The sequence below is a fragment of the Cetorhinus maximus genome, chromosome 6 (assembly GCF_964194155.1).
Source record: "Cetorhinus maximus chromosome 6, sCetMax3.hap1.1, whole genome shotgun sequence".
Lineage (NCBI taxonomy): Eukaryota > Metazoa > Chordata > Chondrichthyes > Lamniformes > Cetorhinidae > Cetorhinus > Cetorhinus maximus.
Genome location: NC_135884.1, coordinates 1,193,180 through 1,214,077, shown reverse-complemented (window position 1 = coordinate 1,214,077; position 20,898 = coordinate 1,193,180). Strand labels below are relative to the sequence as shown.

At 43.5% G+C, this 20,898-nt stretch overlaps 1 protein-coding gene across 1 annotated transcript in view; it reads left to right on the top strand.

The window, feature by feature from the left end:
• Positions 1 to 20,898, top strand: part of qars1 (glutaminyl-tRNA synthetase 1) — an 86,404-nt gene that overhangs the window by 9,268 nt on the left and 56,238 nt on the right. The window contains exons 4-7 of the mRNA XM_078543041.1: positions 308 to 383; positions 2,108 to 2,172; positions 5,751 to 5,804; positions 12,209 to 12,269. Of these exons, the coding sequence (XP_078399167.1) occupies positions 308 to 383; positions 2,108 to 2,172; positions 5,751 to 5,804; positions 12,209 to 12,269 (256 nt within the window). The remainder of the gene's footprint in view (positions 1 to 307; positions 384 to 2,107; positions 2,173 to 5,750; positions 5,805 to 12,208; positions 12,270 to 20,898) is intronic.

Here is a 20,898-nt window from a genome sequence, read left to right as displayed (position 1 = left end):
ATTTTGAGTTCATCTGGCAGTGATATAGCAGTGTGAAGAATGGCCACTTTCCAAATAATCCACAGGCATCAAAAGTCAAGCAGGTCGAAGAGCAGCTAAGAAAACCAAGACCTAAGTTGTCAGGATTGGGGTTCCTTGGGTTGCAAGTAGTTATTTTTGGGCTGCCCCAATATGGCATTTCTTTCTCTTTTAAGAAAAGTTATTGATGGAGCTGAGGATATTAATATCTTAGTAATACTTGCAGTGTTTACAGTATAAATGAAATAAACAGTAGTGCATCTTAACACTCTCATTGTGCTGCCCCTAGGTTGAAGCAGCAGTCAGCGAGCACAGGAACCAGATCCTGCTGGACCGTTACCGCTTTAACATGGGGCTGTTAATGGGTAAGTGTTAGAAGGAGGAAGTATGGAAAGTCCACTCCAACCCGCCTGCCTCTTACTGGCTCCTTGCAAAAGACCCCATCCCTTTTCATTCCCAGTGCCAAGTCTATAACTGTTATTCCAACTTATTTTAGGGATAGGGGAATGTGGGCCTGTGACCTTCAGCACTGAGACATGATTCTGGAATCTCAAGATCTAGTAATCTAAAGGCTTGGACTAATAATCCAGAAAACGTGAGTTCAAATTCCACCCTGGCTGTTTGGGAACAGAATTGTTTTTAAAAAAAACACCACTGCAAATTTATAGCTGGTCTCAGTAAAAGTGACCATGAAGCTTTTGGATTGTCAGAAAAAACCCAAATGATTCCATAATGCCCCAGATGCAGTTGTTACCTTGTCTGCCTTCAGAATGGCCTTCTGAATTGGTCAGAAAAACATTCCGTTACATCAAAGTGCTCACCTTCACCACTTGAACTGCAGTGATTTAGGATGAAGACCCATCATCATCACCCTTTCTGGATGATTAGGGATGGACAATAAATGTCAGCCTTGACAGCAGTGCCCACACTCCTAGAATGAATGTTTACAATCAGAGTGGGGATACTGCCAAGTGCTGCTGTTTTGGTTTGTAATCTTAAAGTCACAGGAAAAACACTCTGAAATGCAGTTACGTAGCTGGAGATACATACACATAGAGAGTGTAGAAGAGTTTCACAAGAATGGCCCCAGGGATCAGAAACTTCAGCTATGAGGATAGATTGGAGAGATTGGGACTGTTCTCCTTGGAGAGGAGAAGGCTGAGAGGAGATTTGATAGAGATGTTTAAAATTATGAGGGGGCTGGACAGAGTAGATAGGAAGAAGCTGTGCCCATTTGTAAAAGGATCAAGAATGAGAGGGCACAGATTTAAAGTGATTTACAAAAGAAGCAAATGTGATGGGAGAAAAAACTTTTTCACACAGCGAGAGGTTCATGTCCGAAATGCACTGTCTGGAAGTGTGGTGGAGGCAGGTTCAATCGAGGCATTCAAGAGGACATTAGATGATTATTTGAATAGAAACAATGTGCAGGGGTACGGGGAAAAGACAGGGCAATGGCACTAGGTCATAATGCTCATTGAAAGCTGGTGCAGACACGATGGGCCAAGTGGCCTCCTTCTGTGCTGTTAAAATTCTGTGATAGCTCTATAATCTGAGGTGACGTGCTATTCGCAGACACCACTGATCTCCCTGTCCCAGTGTGACGAAGCACTGAGCTATGTCACCACAAGGAAGGAAGGAAATGATTCATTACTGCACTGAAAACACCAGTGCCCTGACAGCATTGGTTGGGTTCTGGGAGCTGGGCACTTGCAGAACGGGCACGGTGCAGGAGACGATGAGACGATGTGTTTTTAGACAGTGGTCTGTAATGTGCTACCTGAAAGGATGTTGAAAGCAAAACAATAATAACTTTGAAAAGTAAATTGGATTAAGATTTGAAAGGACAAATTTTCAGAGGTATGGGGAAAGAGGAGTGGGACTAATGGAATAGCTGTTTCAAACAGCCAGTACAGGCACAATGGACTGAGTGGCCTCCTGTGATGTTAAATTGTATGAGTCTGACTGATTGAGAATGGAGTAGACAGCTCTTCCAACTCTCAGAGCAAAGATCCGAGTTGATGGATGTTGAGTTTTGTGAGAAGGGTTAATGTTTGCGGCTTTTTAATGTCACTTGTGTCTCTCCCAGGTGAAGTGAGAAATAAACTGAAGTGGGCAGATGGGAAGATTATCAAGAATGAAGTGGATCTACAGGCAAGTGCAGCAGATTGTTCTAGTCAGTGATACCTTCGAACTATTCATCTTATGTTCAAATGGGGCCTCTGTTTAACGTCTCATCTGGAAGATGGCGCCTCTGACTGTGCAGCACTCCCATGGTGCATTGAAGTGAGACTTCTCTCAGTCTGCATTATGTTGCTGGAGTAGGTTTTGAACCCACAACCTTCTGACTCGGGAGAGAGCAAGAGAGTGCTCCCCACTGAGGCACAGCTGACAACTAAGAGAGAGAGTTTGACAGTGATAGCAACCTGATTCTGCTTTCATTGCCTGTGCAATAATTCAGAAACACTAGTCAACATTGTCTTTATCTGCTTGCCAAAGTGAAAGTACTCTAAACATATTTTAACGCATTTGATTATGACAGAATCTTGCTGTGACTGGCATGGAGCCAGTAATGGATTCCTGTGAGCTACTGGCTTGGTTTTCATGTAAAGCAAATTCCTAAAATGCACCATAACTGGCCATTAGTTCAGCCTGTGCTGCTGTGCACGTACCTGCAGCAAATATCAGTACTCATGGGGACTACCAAGTCTTAACTACAAAAAAACAGTCTCTGCCACCCAACAGAAATCAGAGCCATCATTGCAACAATGAAATTGAATTAGAACACAGAAACGGAAAGAATGAAAAATTCTCGAGGAATTGAATGCGTTACCCTCTGCTCCAAGTGTTGTGACCAGAATGGGAGGAGTACGTGAATCATCAAGCCACACTACTCTGCAGGCCATGCATTTAATTTAAATGGTTAATTTTCTCACCGAAATGGCCAATTGTGTACCTATACCTCTAGTACCCAGAAGAAAAGAGACTCTGACCAGGCTTCTTTCAAAAACACAATTATTAATTTATTTTAAAACAAAACTTCTTTTAACAAGCTGCAGGTACTGGTTAACACACAATTGTAATTGGGCAGTATAACTATCTATCTCTTCCTAAAGAATTCCTTCAACACACGCACACACACACACACACACACACACACAGACAAACAAGCAGATAGAGTCTCTCTGCAGGGGTGGGCAATATAAAATAAAGGATAAAGTGTGCAGGGTCTCAATGCTGTCGACCTGGAATTCTCTCCTGTGCACTTGGGCCACTGGTCCCAGTGGATGCCTGGAAGTTCTCACTAGCTGGCCCAGCTTTGCAGGTCCAACTGTAGACTAGTTACACTCAGATGAGGGTTCTCTGGTTACAGGTTGATAGCCGGACACAATTTTAGGCGAGGTAGAGAGAGGGAACCAGTCAAGGTAGCCTTCTTTCCTCAGCTTGTTCTACAACAACAATATCTTCCAAACAAGTAGGTTCACAACTTATGTTTTTTCCTCTCTCCCATGTGGCTGCATTTTTATCTCCCAGCTTTTCATTAATTAAAGTGCTTTGCAGTTCAACACAAACAAACAACTCCTTCTCAAGTACCATAAAGGTCAGGTGATTTAGTCAGAGTTTTATAGCTCGGAAAGAGGCCCTTTGGCCTATCATGTCTGTGCCAGTCGTCAAGCTCCTACTCTAATTCCATTTTCCAGCACTTGGCCCATAGCCCTGTAAGCTAAGATATTTCAGGTGTTCATCTAAATACTTCTTAAATGTCATGAGGGTTCCTGCCTCTACCACCCTTTCAGGCAGAGAGTTCCAGCCTCTACGTGAAAACATTTTTCCTCTAAACCTCCTGCCTCTTACCTTAAATCTATGCCCCCTGGTTATTGACCCCTCCACTAAGGGGAAAAGTTACTTCCTATCTACCCTATCTTTGTCCTTCGTAATTTTGTCGACCTCAATCAGGTTCCCCCTCAGCCTTCTCTGCTCTAAGGAAAACAACCCCAGTCTATCCAATCTCTCTTCATAGCTGAAACGCTCCAGCCCAGGCAACATCCTGGTGAATCTCCTCTGCACCCTCTCCAGTGCAATCACATCCTTCATATAGTGTGGCAACCAGAACTGCACACGGCACTGCAGCTGTGGCCTAATGTTTTATACAGCTCCAACATAACCTCCCTGCTCTTATAGTCAATGCCTCACGTAATAAAGACAAGTATCCCACATGCCGCCTTAACCACCTTATCTATCTGTCCTGTTGCCTTCAAGGATCCATGTACATGTACACCAAGATCCCTCTGATTATCTGTACTTCCCAGGGCCCTACCATTCATCGTGTATTCCCTTGCTGTGTTAGTCCTCCCAAAATGCATCACCTCTCACTTTTCAGGATTAAATTCCATTTGCTACTGTTCTGCTCATCTGATCGCCGTCTATATCATACTGTAATCTAAGGCTTTCCTCCTCGCTACTTACCACACCACCAATTTTCATGTCATCTGCGAACTTACTGATCATACCTCCTACATTCATGTCTAGACCATTAATATACACTACAAACAGCAAGGGACCCAGCATCGAACTCTGCGGCACACCACTGGACACAGCCTTCCAGTCACAAAAGCAACCTTCAGCCATCACCCTCTGCCTCCTGCCACTAAGCCAATTTTGGATCCAATTTGTCAAATTGCCCTGGATCCCATGGGCTCTTACCTACTCGACCAGTCTCCCATGCGGGACCTTGTCAAAAGCCTTACTGAAGTCCATGTAGACTACATCAACTGCACTACCCTCATCTGCACAACTAGTCACCTCGAAAAATTCAATCAAATTTGTTAGACATGATCTCCCCCTGACAAAGCCATGCTGACTATCCCTGATTAATCTCTGCCTTCCCAAGTGGAGATTAATTGTGTCCCTCAGAATTTTTTCCAATAGTTTCCCTACCACTGATGTTAGACTCACTGGCCTATATATCCCTGGTTTATCCCTACCACCCTTCTTGAATAATGGTACCACATTTGCTGTCCTCCAGTCCTCTGGCACCTCTCTTGTGGCCAGAAAGGATTTGAAAATTAATGTCAGGGCCCCTGCAATCTCCTCCCTTGCCTCACACAGCAGCCTGGGATACATCTCATCTGGGCCTGGGGATTTATCCACTTTTAAGCCCGCTAAAACCACTAATATCTCCTCCCTTTCGATGCTAATTTGTTCATGTACATCACAGATCCCCTCCCCGATTCCGACACCTACATTGCCCTTCTCCATAGTGAACACAGATGCAAAGTACTCACTTAAAACCTCGCCTACTGCTTCCGGCCCCTCACACAGATTGTCACTTTGGTCCCTAACGGACCCTACTCTTTCCCTGGTTATCCTCTTGCCCGTTGGAAGAGGCTTGTTTGTTTACAGTTCCAAGGTGAATTTAGGACCTTTTATTTAAAAAAAATCCCAGATTAACATCCACGCGTCCAGATTGTTCCAAATCCTTCCAATTTGTAAAAACAAACTGCAGTCTTGAGAGACATGAATTCAACACAAGCAGGAAGAAATCTAATGATCTCGTAGATCTTCATTTCAAACTCATACTCTCTGCCCTTCCTCCAATATATTACCTCAACTAGCTATTTTCTCTAAACCTCAGTTTAAATATATGTTAACATGTCTTGGGATATCCTGGATTAATGGTTTAAATTGTGCTCTGTCAAATAAGTTTTAATGTCTATGTTTTCACCTTTCAGGTTCTGAATTTACTGGGTCCAAAGACTGAAGCTGACCTAGAAAAGAAGGCAAAGGTATTGACTCAGTTCTGCTCCATTGCTTTATACTCTTAATGGGCTTGTAATATGTCTGAGCAGTTGTGCAGGATCAGGTTAAAGTGGCTCAGTATAATTGTCTATGGGCGTACTTTGTATTTTAAGGTGGGAGAGCAATTCTTTTAATTTTTTTGTATTTTCATGAAATGTGAACATCGCTGGCTAGGTCAATATTTGTGGCCCATCCCTAATTGTCCTTGAGAAGGTAGTCTTAAGCCACCACCTTGAACCGCTGCAGTTCATGTGGTGCAGGATCAAAAAAAAATGGGATGTGGGTATCATTGAACATCTGTTCTCCTTTCTTAATTTCCTTTAAGAAGGTGGTGGTGAGCCACTTCTTGAGCCACTGCAGTTTCTGGTGTAAATACACCTGCAGGGCTGTTAGGAGTTCCAGGAATTTAACCCAGTGACGATGAAGGATTGGCGATCCTGTTCCAAGTCATGATGGTGTGTCGCTTGGAGGGGAACTTGCAGGTGGTGGTGTTTCCCATGTGTCTGCTGCCCTTGTCCTTCTAGGTGGTAGAAGTCATGGGTTTGGAAGGTGCTGTCAAAGGAGCCTTGGTGAATTGCTGCAGTGCATCTTGTAGATGGTCCACACTGTGTACCACTGATGGGGGGAGTGAATGTTTAGTTTGTTGAATGGGGCATCAATCAAGCGGGCTGCTTTGTCCTGGCTGGTGTCAAGCTTCTTGAGTGTTGTTGGAGCTGCACTCATCCAGGCAAGTGGAGAGTTTTCCATCATTCCCCACTTGCCTGGATGAGTGCAGCAACATAACACTCAAGAAGCTTGACACCATCCAGGACAAGGCAGCCCGCTTGACTGGCACCCCATCCACAAACGTTGACTCCCTTCACCACCGATGCACAGTAGCAGCAGTGTGTACCATCTACAAGATGCACTGCACAAATTCACCAAGGCTCCTTAGACAGCATTTTCCAAACCCACGGCCACTATCATCTAGAAGGACAAGGGCAGCAGATAGAATGGAACACCACCACCTGGAAGTTGCCCTCCAAGTCACTCACCATCCTGATTTGGAAACATATCACCGTTCCTTCACTGTCGCTGGGTCAAAATCCTGGAACTCCCTCCCTAACAGCACTGTGGGTGTACCTACACCACATGGACTGCAGCGGTTCAAGAAAGCAGCTCACCACCACCTTCTCAAGGGCAATTAGGGAGGGACAATAAATGCTGGCCCAGCCAGCGAAGCCCACATCCCATGAATGAATTTTTTTTTTAAATCGCACTTCTGACTTGTCATGTAGATTGTGGACAGGCTTTTGGGGAATAAGGAGGTGAGTTATTCACGACAGAATTTCCAGCCTCTAACCTGCTTTTGCAGTCAATATTTATTCAGGTCACCCTCACCACACCCCCCCCCACCCCAGGATGTTGATGTGTGCTGACAGGGCAGTGGGTGTTTGAAATAGCAGGATAGGGAGAGGATTGAGGCTGCTAATATCAACAGAATTAGGCAGGCATTTGGGGAGACTGGGGATAGACTGTAGCTGCAACATTGCCAGTGGCACCCATATCCCACGAATAAATAAAAATAATTTTCTGTCGACTTGCCTGATCCACTATGGTGTGAGCATTTCCAGAAGGTGGTCAGGTCAGCAGGGAAAGGTCAGGTAGGCTTCTTAGGCTCATGTGCTGGATATTCATTCGGTGCAACTATCGGGGAGACCTGGTTGGGTTTAATTGCGTTACCTCTTCCACGGCTGAATGTCTTGGCGGCATTCGCTGTTCACGCACATGCCAAGAACAGCTGAAACACCAGGGACTGAACATCGCCCCAAAGCATTTCCCAGGCCAGGGTTGCAGCTGACATGGGTGAGGAGTAGGAAGTTAATCGGCATAGATGCACAACTCCTCACTCACGCACCTCTGTAATCGGCCTGCTACCCACACTTGACCATGTCACGTGGTAAAGAAATGCTGGTGGAATTTGTCACCCAGTCACCAAGTTGTCAAAATGTTACAAAGGTGTCTGCAGTGTGATGGCTGTTAATTTTATTACTTGAGTTAAGAGCCTTGTTTTATTGCACAGCAGATGTTGTCATTGTGCTTCATCTTATTTAAGTTTCCTGTGCTATTATCTCAATCCTGAACACAAATAAAGCTTGCTTCCTGAGCGTTTACACTTATACCTGGTTCATTAAACCTTTAAACTAGATACAGCTCATTCCTATCTCTTTGAAAAATGTCCAGTAAGCAGGATGTGACACCACCTGTTTGACAGAGTATAGCTTTGAAAGTAATTCAAGGGTTCACTTGGTTTGACAATGTTAAAAAGATTTCCCCTCAATTCTCAATGGTTCAGTGCCTAACTGCACTGCCTCTTCCATAACTGAGGCATGCAGACTGAAACGTCTCCAGCCTGTGCTGACCTCCGTTCCATAAAGAAGTTGTGTTTGTCAGCCATGACTCAGTGAATCAGAAGATTGGGTTTCGATCCCCATTCCAGCAACTTGAGCAGTAATCTCAGCAGATGCTCAGCATTACTGGGGGAGCCCTGCACGGTCAGTACTGAGGGAGTGCTGCACTGTCGGAGGGTCAGTACTAAGGGAGTGCTGCACAGTCGGAAGGTCAGTACTGAGGGAGTGCTGCACTGTTGGAGGGTCAGTACTGAGGGAGTGCTGCACTGTCAGAGGGTCAGTACTGAGGGAGTGCTGCACTGTCAGAGGGGCAGTACTGAGGGAGTGCTGCACTGTCAGAGGGTCAGTACTGAGGGAGTGCTGCACTGTCAGAGGGGCAGTACTGAGGGAGTGCTGCACTGCTGGAGGGGCAGTACTGAGGGAGTGCTGCACTGTCAGAGGGTCAGTACTGAGGGTGTCCTGCACTGTCAGAGGGTCAGTACTGAGGGAGTGCTGCACTGTCAGAGGGTCAGTACTGAGGGAGAGCTGCACTGCTGGAGGGGCAATCTTTTGAACAGGTGGATGCAAAAGATCCCATGGCACTATTTAAAGAAGAAAAAGGGAGTTTGCTCTTGTGTTCTAGGACAATACTTATCCCTCAATCAACATCCAAAAAACAGAACATCTGGTCATTTATTACAAAATATATTACAATAGTGACTACATTTAAAAAGTACTTCTTTGGCCCAGATTTTCCAGTCAGTGGCATAGTGACTGCTCTCCACTGACCTCAGAAAGTTGCCCACAAAACATTAGTGATCTTTCTGGCAAGGGTTTGACTTTTCCCAATGTTAGTTTCATTCTGGTGACAGCTATGGAGGACCTTTAGTATCCAGCAACAGTGATGTCATCAAGTCAGCAAACCAAACCAGGAAATAACAAACAGGTTTTTTCCATTCATTTGTTATAATTTTACAGTAAACAAAATAGTTTGGGACATACACTGGAATTAAGGTAGAAGTTGAAATGTAAACAAGCTTCAAAAAAACTTTATTTTAAAAATCTAGGTAATCTATTTCAGCACGGAATGGAGATATTTGGCATTTTGCGAATATGAAATTAGTTTTTCAGGGCCAGAGTGATTTTTCAGCAGTGATTATGAACTTGGCATACTGTTAAAAATCTTGTTACACTTCATTCAACAAGGTGTAACCTTTTCAAGAATTTTTGCAGCAATACTAGTAAAAAGTGAAAGTTCACGTCAAATCAGTAATTTCTAATTGATCCCCCCCCCGCCCCCCCGGCCCAGTCTGTGGGGACTTCACAGTGCAGCCAGTGGAAGAATTGGGGAATCACAGCAGCTTCTGGATTTCCGCACTGAACTACACGTGCAGGCATCAGAAGTTGCTAACGGTTTCAGAAGAGCAATTACAATGAACACTGACGGTTTGGCCATCAGTACAACTGCAAAATCCGGGCCACCATCTCTAAAGAGCATTGGGGATATCCCGAGGTTATGTACAGCACTGTACATAGTGCTTATAATGACCTCAGGTTAAGAAATTACTTGAATTGCTCAATAGAGGTTCAGTATCAGACATTTAAAGGGATATTTCAGAATACACAGAATAGATAATTCCAATGAGAAAGAAAACTTCCAAGGGGAGGGGTCAGTATCCGTGGTTAACTAAAAAAAGTTAAAGACAGTATCAGACTTAAAGAAAAAGCATATAATTACGCCCATACTGGTGGCAGGTCAGAAGATTGGAAAGAATATAAAGAGCAGCAAAGGATGACAAAAAGATTAATAAGGAGGTAAAAACTAGCATATGAGAGAAAGGTAGCTAGTAATATAAAGACGGGTAGTCAGAGTTTCTATAGATATTTAAGTAAGAAAAGAGTTAACAAAGTGAGCGTTGGTCCTATAGAGAGTGCGTCTGAGGAATTGATAATGGAAAGTAGGGAGATGGCGGTTGAATTAAACAGGTACTATGCTTCGGCCTTCACTATAGAGGACACCAGTAACATCCTGGAAATGGCTGTAAATCAGGAAACGGAAGGGAGGAAGGAAATGGGAAAATTTCAATCACCAGGGAAGTGGTACTGAGCAAATAGTTGGGGCTGTGGGCTGACAAATCCCCAGGTCCGGATGGACTTCACCCTAAGGTCTTCAAAGAAGTGGCTACTTGATGCATTGGTTTTAATTTTCCAAAATCTCCTAGATTAGGGGAAGGTTCTATTAGATTGGAAAATAGCAAACGTAACTCATTTATTCAAGAAGGGAGTGAGACAGAAAACAGGAAACTATATAGGCCAGTTAACCTAACATCTGCCACAGGGAAAATGTTAGAAGCTATTATTAAAAATGTTATAGGACACTTGGAAAAATTCAGAGTAATCAGGCAGAGTCAACATGGTTTTGTAAAAGGGAAATCATGTTTAACCAATTTATTGGAGTTCTTTGAAGGAGTCACATGTGCTGTGGATAAAGGGGAACCGGTGGATATACTGTACTTTGATTTCCAGAAGGCATTTGATATGGTGCCACATCAAAGGTTATCACAGAAAATAAAAGCTCATGGTGTAGGGGGTAACATATTAGCATGGATAGAAGATTGGTTAGCTAACAGGAAACAGAGTTGGCATAAATGGGTCTTTTTCAGGTTGGCAGGATGTGATGAGTGGTGTGCCACAGGGATCAGTGCTGGGGCCTCAACTCTTTACAATTTATCTAAATGACTTGGATGAATGGACCGAAGGAATGGTGGCTAAATTTGCTGACAGCACACAGATAGGTATGAAAGTAATTTGTGAAGAGGACGCTAGAAGGCTACAAAGTGACACAGATAGGCTAAGCGAGTGGGCAAAGATCTGGCAAATGGAGTATAATGTGGGCAAATGTGAAATTGTTCATTTTGGCAGGAAGAATAAAGAAGAAACTTGTTATCTAAATGGTGAGAGATTGCAGAGCTCTGAGATTCAGAGGGATCTGGGTGTCCTAGTGCATGAATCACAAAAGGTTAGTATACAGGTACAGCAAGAAATTAGGAAAGCTAATAGAATGTTACCATTTATTGTGAGGGGAATTGATTACAAAAGTAGGGAGGTTAAGCTTCAGTTGTACAGTGCATTGGTGAGACCATATTGTGTACAGTACTCGTCTAATTTAAAGAAAGCTGTAAATGCATTAGAAGCAGTTCAGAGGAGGTTTACTAGACTAATACCAGGAATGGGCAGGTTGCCTTATAAGGAAAGGTTGGACTGATTAGGCTTGTATCCACTGGAATTTAGAAGAATAAGAGGTGACTTAATTGAAACCTTTAAGATTATGACGGATCTTGACAAGGTGGATGTATAGAGGATGTTTCCTCTTGTGGGAGAATCTAGAACTAGGGGTCACTTTAAAAGCTCATTTAAGACAGAGATGAAGAGAAATTTTTTGAGGTTTGAGTCTCTTTGGAACTCTCTTCCTCAAAAGGCTGTGGAAGCAGGCTCTTTGAATATTTTTAAGGCAGAGCGAGATAGATCCTTGATAAGCAAGGGGCCGAAAGGTTATCAGGGTAGGTGGAATTGTGGAGTTGAAGCTACAGTCAGATTATCCATGATCTTATTAAATGGCAGAGCAGGCTCGAGGGCCCAAGTGGCCTACTCCTCCTAATTTGTCTGTTTGTCTGTTCTGTTCACTGTCTTTGACTCACGCATGAAGAGGTACCAGAGGGAGATTAGCACCCCTGGCACCCATAGGCCAATGAGAATGAGCACCTGCAGGAGAAAAGAAGGTATTTGGAAGTAGGAAACCTCTGGCACTTCTGGGCTCTGCCCTGAGGCTGTTTCTGATCAGTGCCTGCAGCACTCTGAGCCCAGTGCACAGTGTGTACACACACCTGGCTCACTGACTCCTGCTTACAGCTAACTCTACAGGGGAGGGATGTACAGCTGCCTATGGGTCCTTCAGTCCTGAACCACTGCCACATCAACAGAATGTTTGGTGTCTTATTCAGCACATTTTTTATTCACTTTAGGCCCCAAAGCAAAAGGCACCAAGAGCGACAACAGAGAACAAGGATGAATCAACGTACAATGGTGAGTTGCAAACTGTGTTTCAGCATTGAATCAACTTTATACATTTCACTTTAGAGTTACAGATCTCTGTGGGGTGATGAGGCTGGTGTAGAAAGCAATTTGAAACTCTGCCCACAGCCTGGTGTAGCTGTTAGCCTGATCTCCAAAAGTATCTATTAAAACAGTAAGTATTGTGGCTGTGTTACTCTAACTCCCAGCACAAACTGTTCTGGCCATAGAAGAGCTTCCATTGTGTTATATTTCTCTTTTTTTTGCTACTGAGTGGCATGACCTGTACATCTTTCAATTTACTGGACAAATCTATCAAAATGAAGGAATTTCTAACAGTAAGCAATGTCTGTAGTGTTCACCGGAGTTTCTAGTTCAGCAGTAACCTCTTCATTTCAGTGATGTTTATTGAATATTGCATCATGATTACCCCATCACCTGCTTTTTTGGGCCCACTTTCTGCTTCTATGCATCTCACACGTACCCACGCTGCAGTCACTGAGCCACCACGTGTGGCTGCACCACAGTCACGCAATTTCCAGCTAATTTGTTGGATGTGAAACCTTTGGGAGGCTTCTGCAACACAATAAGGTGCAGTTTATATCGTTACTCAGACAATGTTTTGTATAGGAGAACAAATGCTCCATTAGCTGCACGTGGTTTTAGATTGATTGAGATGATGAGTCTTAGTGGAAAGTTGAGAACTGCTGTTAGAATGCTGAGGAAGCAAGACACATCATAAAGAGAGGAAGAGATGCACTGATCTAATTACAAGTCAGTGTTAGCTCATTAACTGCCTCTTTCTAAGCGGGGCTTTAGTTTGACCAAAGTTAGATCATTTCATTTTAGGTCATGAGTGAAAAGTTTCAACACTGACCTTCCCTCCTTACAATAAACATTCCCCCATTCTTCGTCCCTTTCAGTTAGTGACATTATTCAGTTGAATCCATGGCCTCCTTTTCCCCACCCTGAGGCCATCCCAGATAGTAATCATCAGCAACAACACCTTGCATTTATAGAGAACTTGTAACATTGAGTGTCATCCTGAGGTGCTTCACTGAGGCATAATCAGACACAAAAGCTTAATAAGATTAATTAAGATAAATGCACATGGAGTTGGAGGTAATATATTAGCATGGATAGAGGATGAGTTAACGGACAGGGAGCAGAGAGTGGGCATAAGTGGGATATTTTCAAGACAAGTAGTAAATAATGAAGTACCACGAGGGTCAGTGCTGGGCGTCAGATATTTACAATTCATATTCATGACTCAGATGAAGGGACAGAGAATAATGTACAGTATCTAAGTTTGCTGATGATCCAAAGCTGGAAAGGTAAGCTGTGGGGAGGATACCGAGAGGCTACAAAGAGATATAGACAGGGTAAGTGAATAGGCAACAAGATGGCAGATGGGGCATATTGTAGGGAAGTGTAAAGCTATTCACTTCAATTGATAGAGTAGAAAAGCTGAATATTTTTTAAAAGGTGGGAAACTTGTAAGTGTTGATGTTCAGAGAGATTTGGGTGCGCTTGTACAAGGAACGCAGAAAGTTAGCATGCAGGTGCAACAACTAATTAGGAAGACAAATACCATGTTGGCCTTTATTGCAAAGGGATTAGAGTGCGAGAATAAAGAAGTCTTGCTGGAGTTGTATAGGGTTTTCATGAGACTACATCTGGAGTCCTGTGTGCAGTTTTGGTCTCTGCATATGAGGAGGCGATGGCGTAGTGGTATTGTCGCTGGACTAGTAATCCAGAGACCCAGGGGACCCAGGTTCGAATCCTGCCATGGCAGATGGTGAAATTTGAATTCAATTAAAAAACCTGGAATTAAAAGTCTGATGATGACCATGAACCATTGTCGATTGTTGTAAAACCCCATCTGGTTCACTAATGTCCTTTAGGGAAAGAAATCTGTCGTCCTTACCTGGCCTACATGTGATTCCAGACCCACAGCAATGTAGCAAACCGCTACAAAGTCACAAAAAAGGAATGAAACCCGACGGACCACTCAGCATCAACCTAGGCATCAGAAACGACAATGGCAATCTCAGCCCTGTTAACCCTGCAGAGTCCCATTACTAACATCTGGAGGCTAGTGCCAAAATTGGGAGAGCTGTCTGACAGACTAGTCAAGCAACAGCCTCATACTTTACAGATAATGTCCTTGGGTGTGCCCTGTCCCACCGGCAGGACAGACCCAGCAGAGGTGGCGGCAGTGGTATACAGTCAGGAGGGAGTTGTCCTGGGAGTCCTCAGCGTCGACTCTGGACCCCATGAAGTCTCATGGCATCAGGTCAAACATGGGCAAGGAAACCTCCTGCTGATGACCATGTACCGCCCATCCTCAGCTGATGAATCAGTGCTCCTCCATGTTGAGCAACACTTGGAGGAAGCACTGAGGGTGGCAAGGGCACAGAATGTACTCTGGGTGGGGAACTTCAATGTCCATCACCAAGAGTGGCCCGGTAGCACCACTACTGACAAAGCTGGCCGAGTCCTAAATGACACAGCTGCTAGACTGGGTATGCTGCATGTGGTGAGGGAACCAACAAGAGGGAAAAACATACATGACCTCATCATCGCCAACCTGCCTGTCGCAGATGCATCTGTCCATGAGAGTATCGGTAGGAGTGTGAAGTCCCGCCTTCACATTGAGGATAACCTCCAACGTGTTGTGTGGCACTAACACCGTGCTAAATGGAATAGACAGGACTAAACAGGGCTCCTTGCATGCAAAACAGCAAAAGCAGCAATACATAGACAGGGCTAAGCGATCCCACAACCAATACTTCAGATCTAAGTTCTGCAATCCTGCCCCATCCAGTCGTGAATGGTGGTGGACAGTTAAACAACTCAGTGGAGGAGGAGGCTCCACAAATATTCCCATCAATGATGGAGGAGCCCAGCACATCAGTGCAAAAGATAAAGCTGAAGCACTTACAACAATCTTCAGCCAGATATGTTGAGTAGATGATCCATCTCAGCCTCCTCCGGAGGTCCCCAGCATCACACATGCCAGCCTTCAGCCAATTCGATTCACTCCACGTGATATCAAGAAATGGTTGAAGGCACTAGAGACTGCAAAGGCCATGGGCCCTGACAATATTCCGGCAATAGTACTGAAGACTTGTGCTCCAGAACTTGCCGCGCCCCTAGCCAAGCTGTTCCAGTACAGCTACAACACTGGCATCTACCCAGCTATGTGGAAAATTGCCCAGGTATGTCCTGTACACAAAAAGGACAAATCCAACCCGGCTGGCTCTTTGAAAGAGCTGTCGTGCTTAGTCCCATGAACCTGTTTTATGTCCTCAATCCTTCAATCCTATAAGTTCCTCATCCTCAAGAACCTGCCCAATTCTCTCAAAATTATTTATGGAAGCAGCTTGTACCACCTGTACAGGTAGCGCGCCCCCAATCTCGACAACACGGAGTGAAAACATTTCTCCTCATCTCCCTTCTAGGTTTTTTTCCCACTGATTTTGAATCCACGAACTCCAGTTATTGACCCGCTCCCGAGGGAATAAGTTTTCCTTATTTACTCAGTTTACTCATTATTTTGTAAATCTCCATTATGTCACTTCTTAACCATCTTGGTTCCAAGAGGAGAGTCCTAACTTTTTTAATCTCTTCTTATAACTGAAGTCCCTCATTTCTGGTAACATTCTGGTAAACCTCCTCTGGACTCTTAAGACCTTTACATCTTTCCTGAAGTAAGCTGTCCAGAATAGTCCACAGTTTTCCAACAGAGGCCTAACCAGTATTTTATAAAGTTCTAATGTTGTGACCAGGATGGGAGGAGTGCGCAGTGTATCTAGCCCCACTGTTCCTCAGGTCACACCATTAGTTTAGAAGCTTGATTCACTCACCAACATGGCCAATTGTTTACCTTTGCTGCTGTTACTCAGAATAAAAGACTTTTAGCCAGGCTTCTTTCAATAAACAGCAAACTTACTAGTTTATTATAAAACCAGTTGTGTCAAATAAAGGCAAAGCTTATCAAAGCTAATCAGTGGAATATGAAATTATACTAATTACTCTTTCGAGATACCCTAAGTTGCACATGCACGCTGCATACCAAATAAAAATAGAGTCATTCTGCCAAAGGTTAAAAGTCAATGGTTCAATGGAAAAAGTAAGATGGTGGAGTCCTTGAAATGGTGCCTGGGTTGGTATCTCAGTACGGGTTGGTCAAACCATCGATGACTCTTTCACTGCTTTTCAGGTGGACTGGAGGAACACTCGCAGGTACTCAATTCCAGCATGTAGAGCAACTTAGAAGCAGCTTATATTCACTTTGGCTGTGGACTGGCTCTGGACTGCAAAAAGGCTGCTGTCGTCTTCTGAAGCAGTTGGTGGTGGTCTTCCCCAAAACCAAAACCAACTTAAACACAGTTCCAGGCATGGTTGTTTTTTCCAGAGCCATAATGTACCATATGACCCCTTTTGTACACAGTTCACTGGGGTCAAGAGGTTTCCAACTTCTTTACAACTGCTTAATTACCTTTTCTTGTAAATGGATGTCTCTTCCAAGAAAAGCAACCAGAGTTTTTGCATTAACCCTTGAAGGAACAGTGTCTTTTAAAACACAAATTCTTCCAGAATGTTTTTAGTCCTTAATGATGAACTATTTTCTGTGATGAAACATAGGAACATTTGAAACAAGAGCTGAAGTAGGCCATTCAGCCACTCAAGTTTGCTCTGCCATTCAACAAGATCATGGCTGATCTGTTTGTTTTGAATTCCACATTCCTATCTAGACCATAAGATGTAGGAGCCGAAGTAGGCCATTCAGCCCACCGAGTCTGCTGCACCATTCAGTGAGATCATGGCTGACCCGATGATCCTCAACTCCATTTCCAGCCTTTTCTCCATAACCCTTGATTCCCTAACTGATTAAAAATCTGTCTATCTCAGCCTTGAATATACTTAACGACCCAGCTTCTACAGCCCTCTGTGGTAAAGAATTCCACAGATTAACTACCCTCTGAGAGAAGAAATTCCTCCTCATCTCTGTCTTAAATGGGCAACCCCTTATTCTGGGATCATGCCCCCTAGTCTTAGACTCTCCCACAAGGGGAAACAACCTCTCAGCATCTACCCTGTCAAACCCCCTATGAATCTGATATGTTTCAATAAGGTCACCTCTGAGTCTTCCAAACTCCAGTGAGTACAGGCCCAACGTACTCAACCTCTCCTCATAAGAAAATCCTGGGATCAACCTCGTGAACCTCCTCTGGACTGCCTCCAATGCCAGCATGTTTTTCCTTAGATAAGGGGACCAAAATTGTTCACAGTATTCTAGGTGTGGTCTAACTAGTGCCTTGTATAGTTTTAGCAAGACTACCCTATTTTTATACTTCATTCCCTTTGAAATAAAGGCCAACATTCTATTTGCCTTCCTTATTACCTGCTGAACGTGTATGTTAGCTTTTTGGGATTCATGCTCAAGGACTCCCAAATCCCTCTGTGCTGCAGCTTTCTGCAGCCTTTCTCTATTTAAATAATTCTTCATAATCTCACATTTTCCCACATTATATTCCATCTGCCAAGTTTTTGCCCACTCATTTAACCTGCCTATATCCCTCTGTAGACTCTCTGTCATCCTCGCCACTGCCATCCAAGTCATTAATATATATTGTAAAGCACTGATCCCTGTGGCACTCCAACTAGTTCCAGGTTGCCTTCCTGAAAATGCCCCCCTTATCCCAACTCTGTCTTCTATTAGTTAGCCAATCTTTTATCCATGGGCTCTTATTAAGTATCCTTATGTGTAGTACCCTTTCGAGCGCCTTTTGGAAATCCAAATATATTACATTTACTGGTTCCCCTTTATTTATCCTGCTTGGTACCTCCTCAAAGAATTCCAATAAATTTGTCAGGCATGATTTCCCCTTCATGAAGTGATGCTGAGTCTGCTTGATTTTATGATGTATTTCTAAATGCTCTGCCATTATATCCTTTATAATAGACTCTAACAATTTCCCAATGATGGATGTTGAGCTAACTGGCCTATTGTTACCTGTTTTTGGTCTCCCTCTCTTTTTGAATAACATTGGCAGTTTTCCAATCTTCTGGGACCTTTCCAGAATCTAAGGATCTTGGAAGGTTACCACCAGTGCATCCACTATCTCTGTAGCTACTTCCTTTAATATCCTAGGTGCAACCCATCAGGTCGAGGGGACTTATCAGCCTTTAACCCTATTAGTTTCCCCAGTACTTTTTCTCTAATGATAGTTATTGTATTTATTTCCTCCCCCGCTTTTTGCCCCTTGATTATTTAGTATTTTTGGAATGCTATTAGTGCCTTCTACCCTGAAAACTGATGCAAAGTATTTATTCAACTCCTCTGTCATTTCCTGGTTCCCCATTATTATTTCCCCAGCCTCATTCTCCAAGGGGCCTATATTCACTTTAGTCTCTCTTCCTTTTTATATATTTAAAGAAGCTCTTACTGTCCGTTTTTATATTACTTGCTAGTTTACCCTCAAAGTTTATTAGTCATCTTTTGTTTTTTAAAACTTTCCCAATCCTCTGGCTTACCACTAATCTTTGCCACATTGTATGTATTTTTCTTTCAATTTGATACTATCCTTAACTTCCATGGTTGGTTTATCCCCTTCCTAGAATCCTCCTTCCTCACTGGAATATACCTTTGTTGTGAATCTGAATTATTTTTTTAAATGTCTGTCATTGTTCATCAACCATCTTTTCTGCTAAACTCCTTTCCCAGTCCACTCCAGCCAACCCTGCCCTCATTCCTTTGTAATTACCCTTATTTAAGTTCAGCACAGTTGTTTCCGACCCAAGTTTCTCTCTCAAACTGAATGCTAAATTCTACCATGTTATGGTCACTGTTTCCAGGGTATCTTTTACTCTGAGATCATTTATTAAACCTGCCTCATTACACATTGCCAGAACCAAAATAGCCTGATCTCTGGTTGGACCCACAACATATCGTTCTAGGAAACTGTCCCGAATACACTTCATGAATTCTTGCTCATGGCTACCTCTGCTAATTTGATTTTCCCAAACTACATGAAGATTAAAGTCACCCATGATTAATGTACTGCCTTTTTTACATGTCCTCATTATCTCCTGATTTATTCTCTGTCTGACAGTATAGCTACTGTTAGGGGGCCTATAGACTACTCCGACCAGTGTCGCCTTCCCCCTTATTTTTTTCTTACCTCCACCCATATGGATCTACATCTTCCAATCCACGATCATTTCTTGCTATCACACTTATTCCATCTCGTACTAACAAAGCTACCCCACCACCCTTTCCTTCCTGCTTGCCCTTTCAAAAAGTCACATACCCCTGAACATTTAGTTCCCAGCTTTGATCTCCTTGTGACCATGTCTCCATAATGGCAATAAGATCATACCCATTAACCTCTATTTGCGCCGTTAATTCATTTATTTTGTCCTGAATACTATGTGCATTTAAGTAAAGAGTCATTAATTTGGCCTTTTTACCATTTTTTTCTCCCTTTGACCCTATTTGCTGATTTTTATGTTTGTGCACTCTGTCCCTTCCTGTCACACTCTGGGTATCATTAGCTAAGTAGCTGCCCTGCAAGGCTGCCATGTTCTTTTGCTTTGTAAGCCTACATACCCCCTCTCCAGAACCCTCCCTCGCTCTATTTAGCATAAAGCCCTCTCTGCAGCCCTAGTTATTCAATTCGCCAGGCTATCTACCCCCGATAACCTTAGATTCTTGTTGAGGAAGAGAATCAATCTACCTCTGCCTTAAAAATATTCAATGACCTGCTTCCACTGCCTTCTGAGACAGAGTTCCAAAGTTGCACAACCCTCAGAGTCCTCACTCTTCTGTGTAACAGGAGGGTTTAGCATTGCTGAGGTTCCTGTGATGATGTGATACAGTTGGTGACAGTGGAACTGTCGGCTTCCAACTGGCTGATTGCAGCTACTGTGTAAACTGCAGCCTAAGCTGTGGCTACACTTCAGTATGTGTCATAAAAGCTGCTCTTTTATTGTGCCTTAATTTCTCTTCAGCTCAGTGGCAGGTGTAAAGGCATAATTGGAAGAAGCTGCTTTGAAGTATTTTATCACTGTTTATTAGTGAGAATTTGTTGCTGAGTTTTTAAACTGTATCAGTATCCTGGGCTTCCTGTTGAACTAAAGCTCTACTCAGGATACTTACACTGAACTTGATCCCTTCCCAGTGCTGCTTCAACATGAGAATCAAACAAGGGCACTGCAATCAAACACTCCAAGGCAGACCGAGCAATGGTTAGGAACAGAGTAAAGCTCCCTCTACAATGTCCCCATCAAACACTCCCAGGACAGGAACAGCACGGGGTTAGATACAGAGTAAAGCTCCCTCTACACTGTGATAAAAACAAAAAGCTAAAAGCTGAGTTTTGCTGAGTTTTTCCAGGTAATTCTGTTTTTGTTTTGTTTTTTTTTCCCTCTACACTGTCCCCATCAAACACTCCCAGGACAGGGACAGCACGGGGTTAGATACAGAGTAAAGCTCCCTCTACACTGTCCCCATCAAACACTCCCAGGACAGGATCAGCACGGGGTTAGATACAGAGTAAAGCTCCCTCTACACTGCCCCATTAAACACTCCCAGGACAGGTACAGCACGGGGTTAGATACAGAGTAAAGCTCC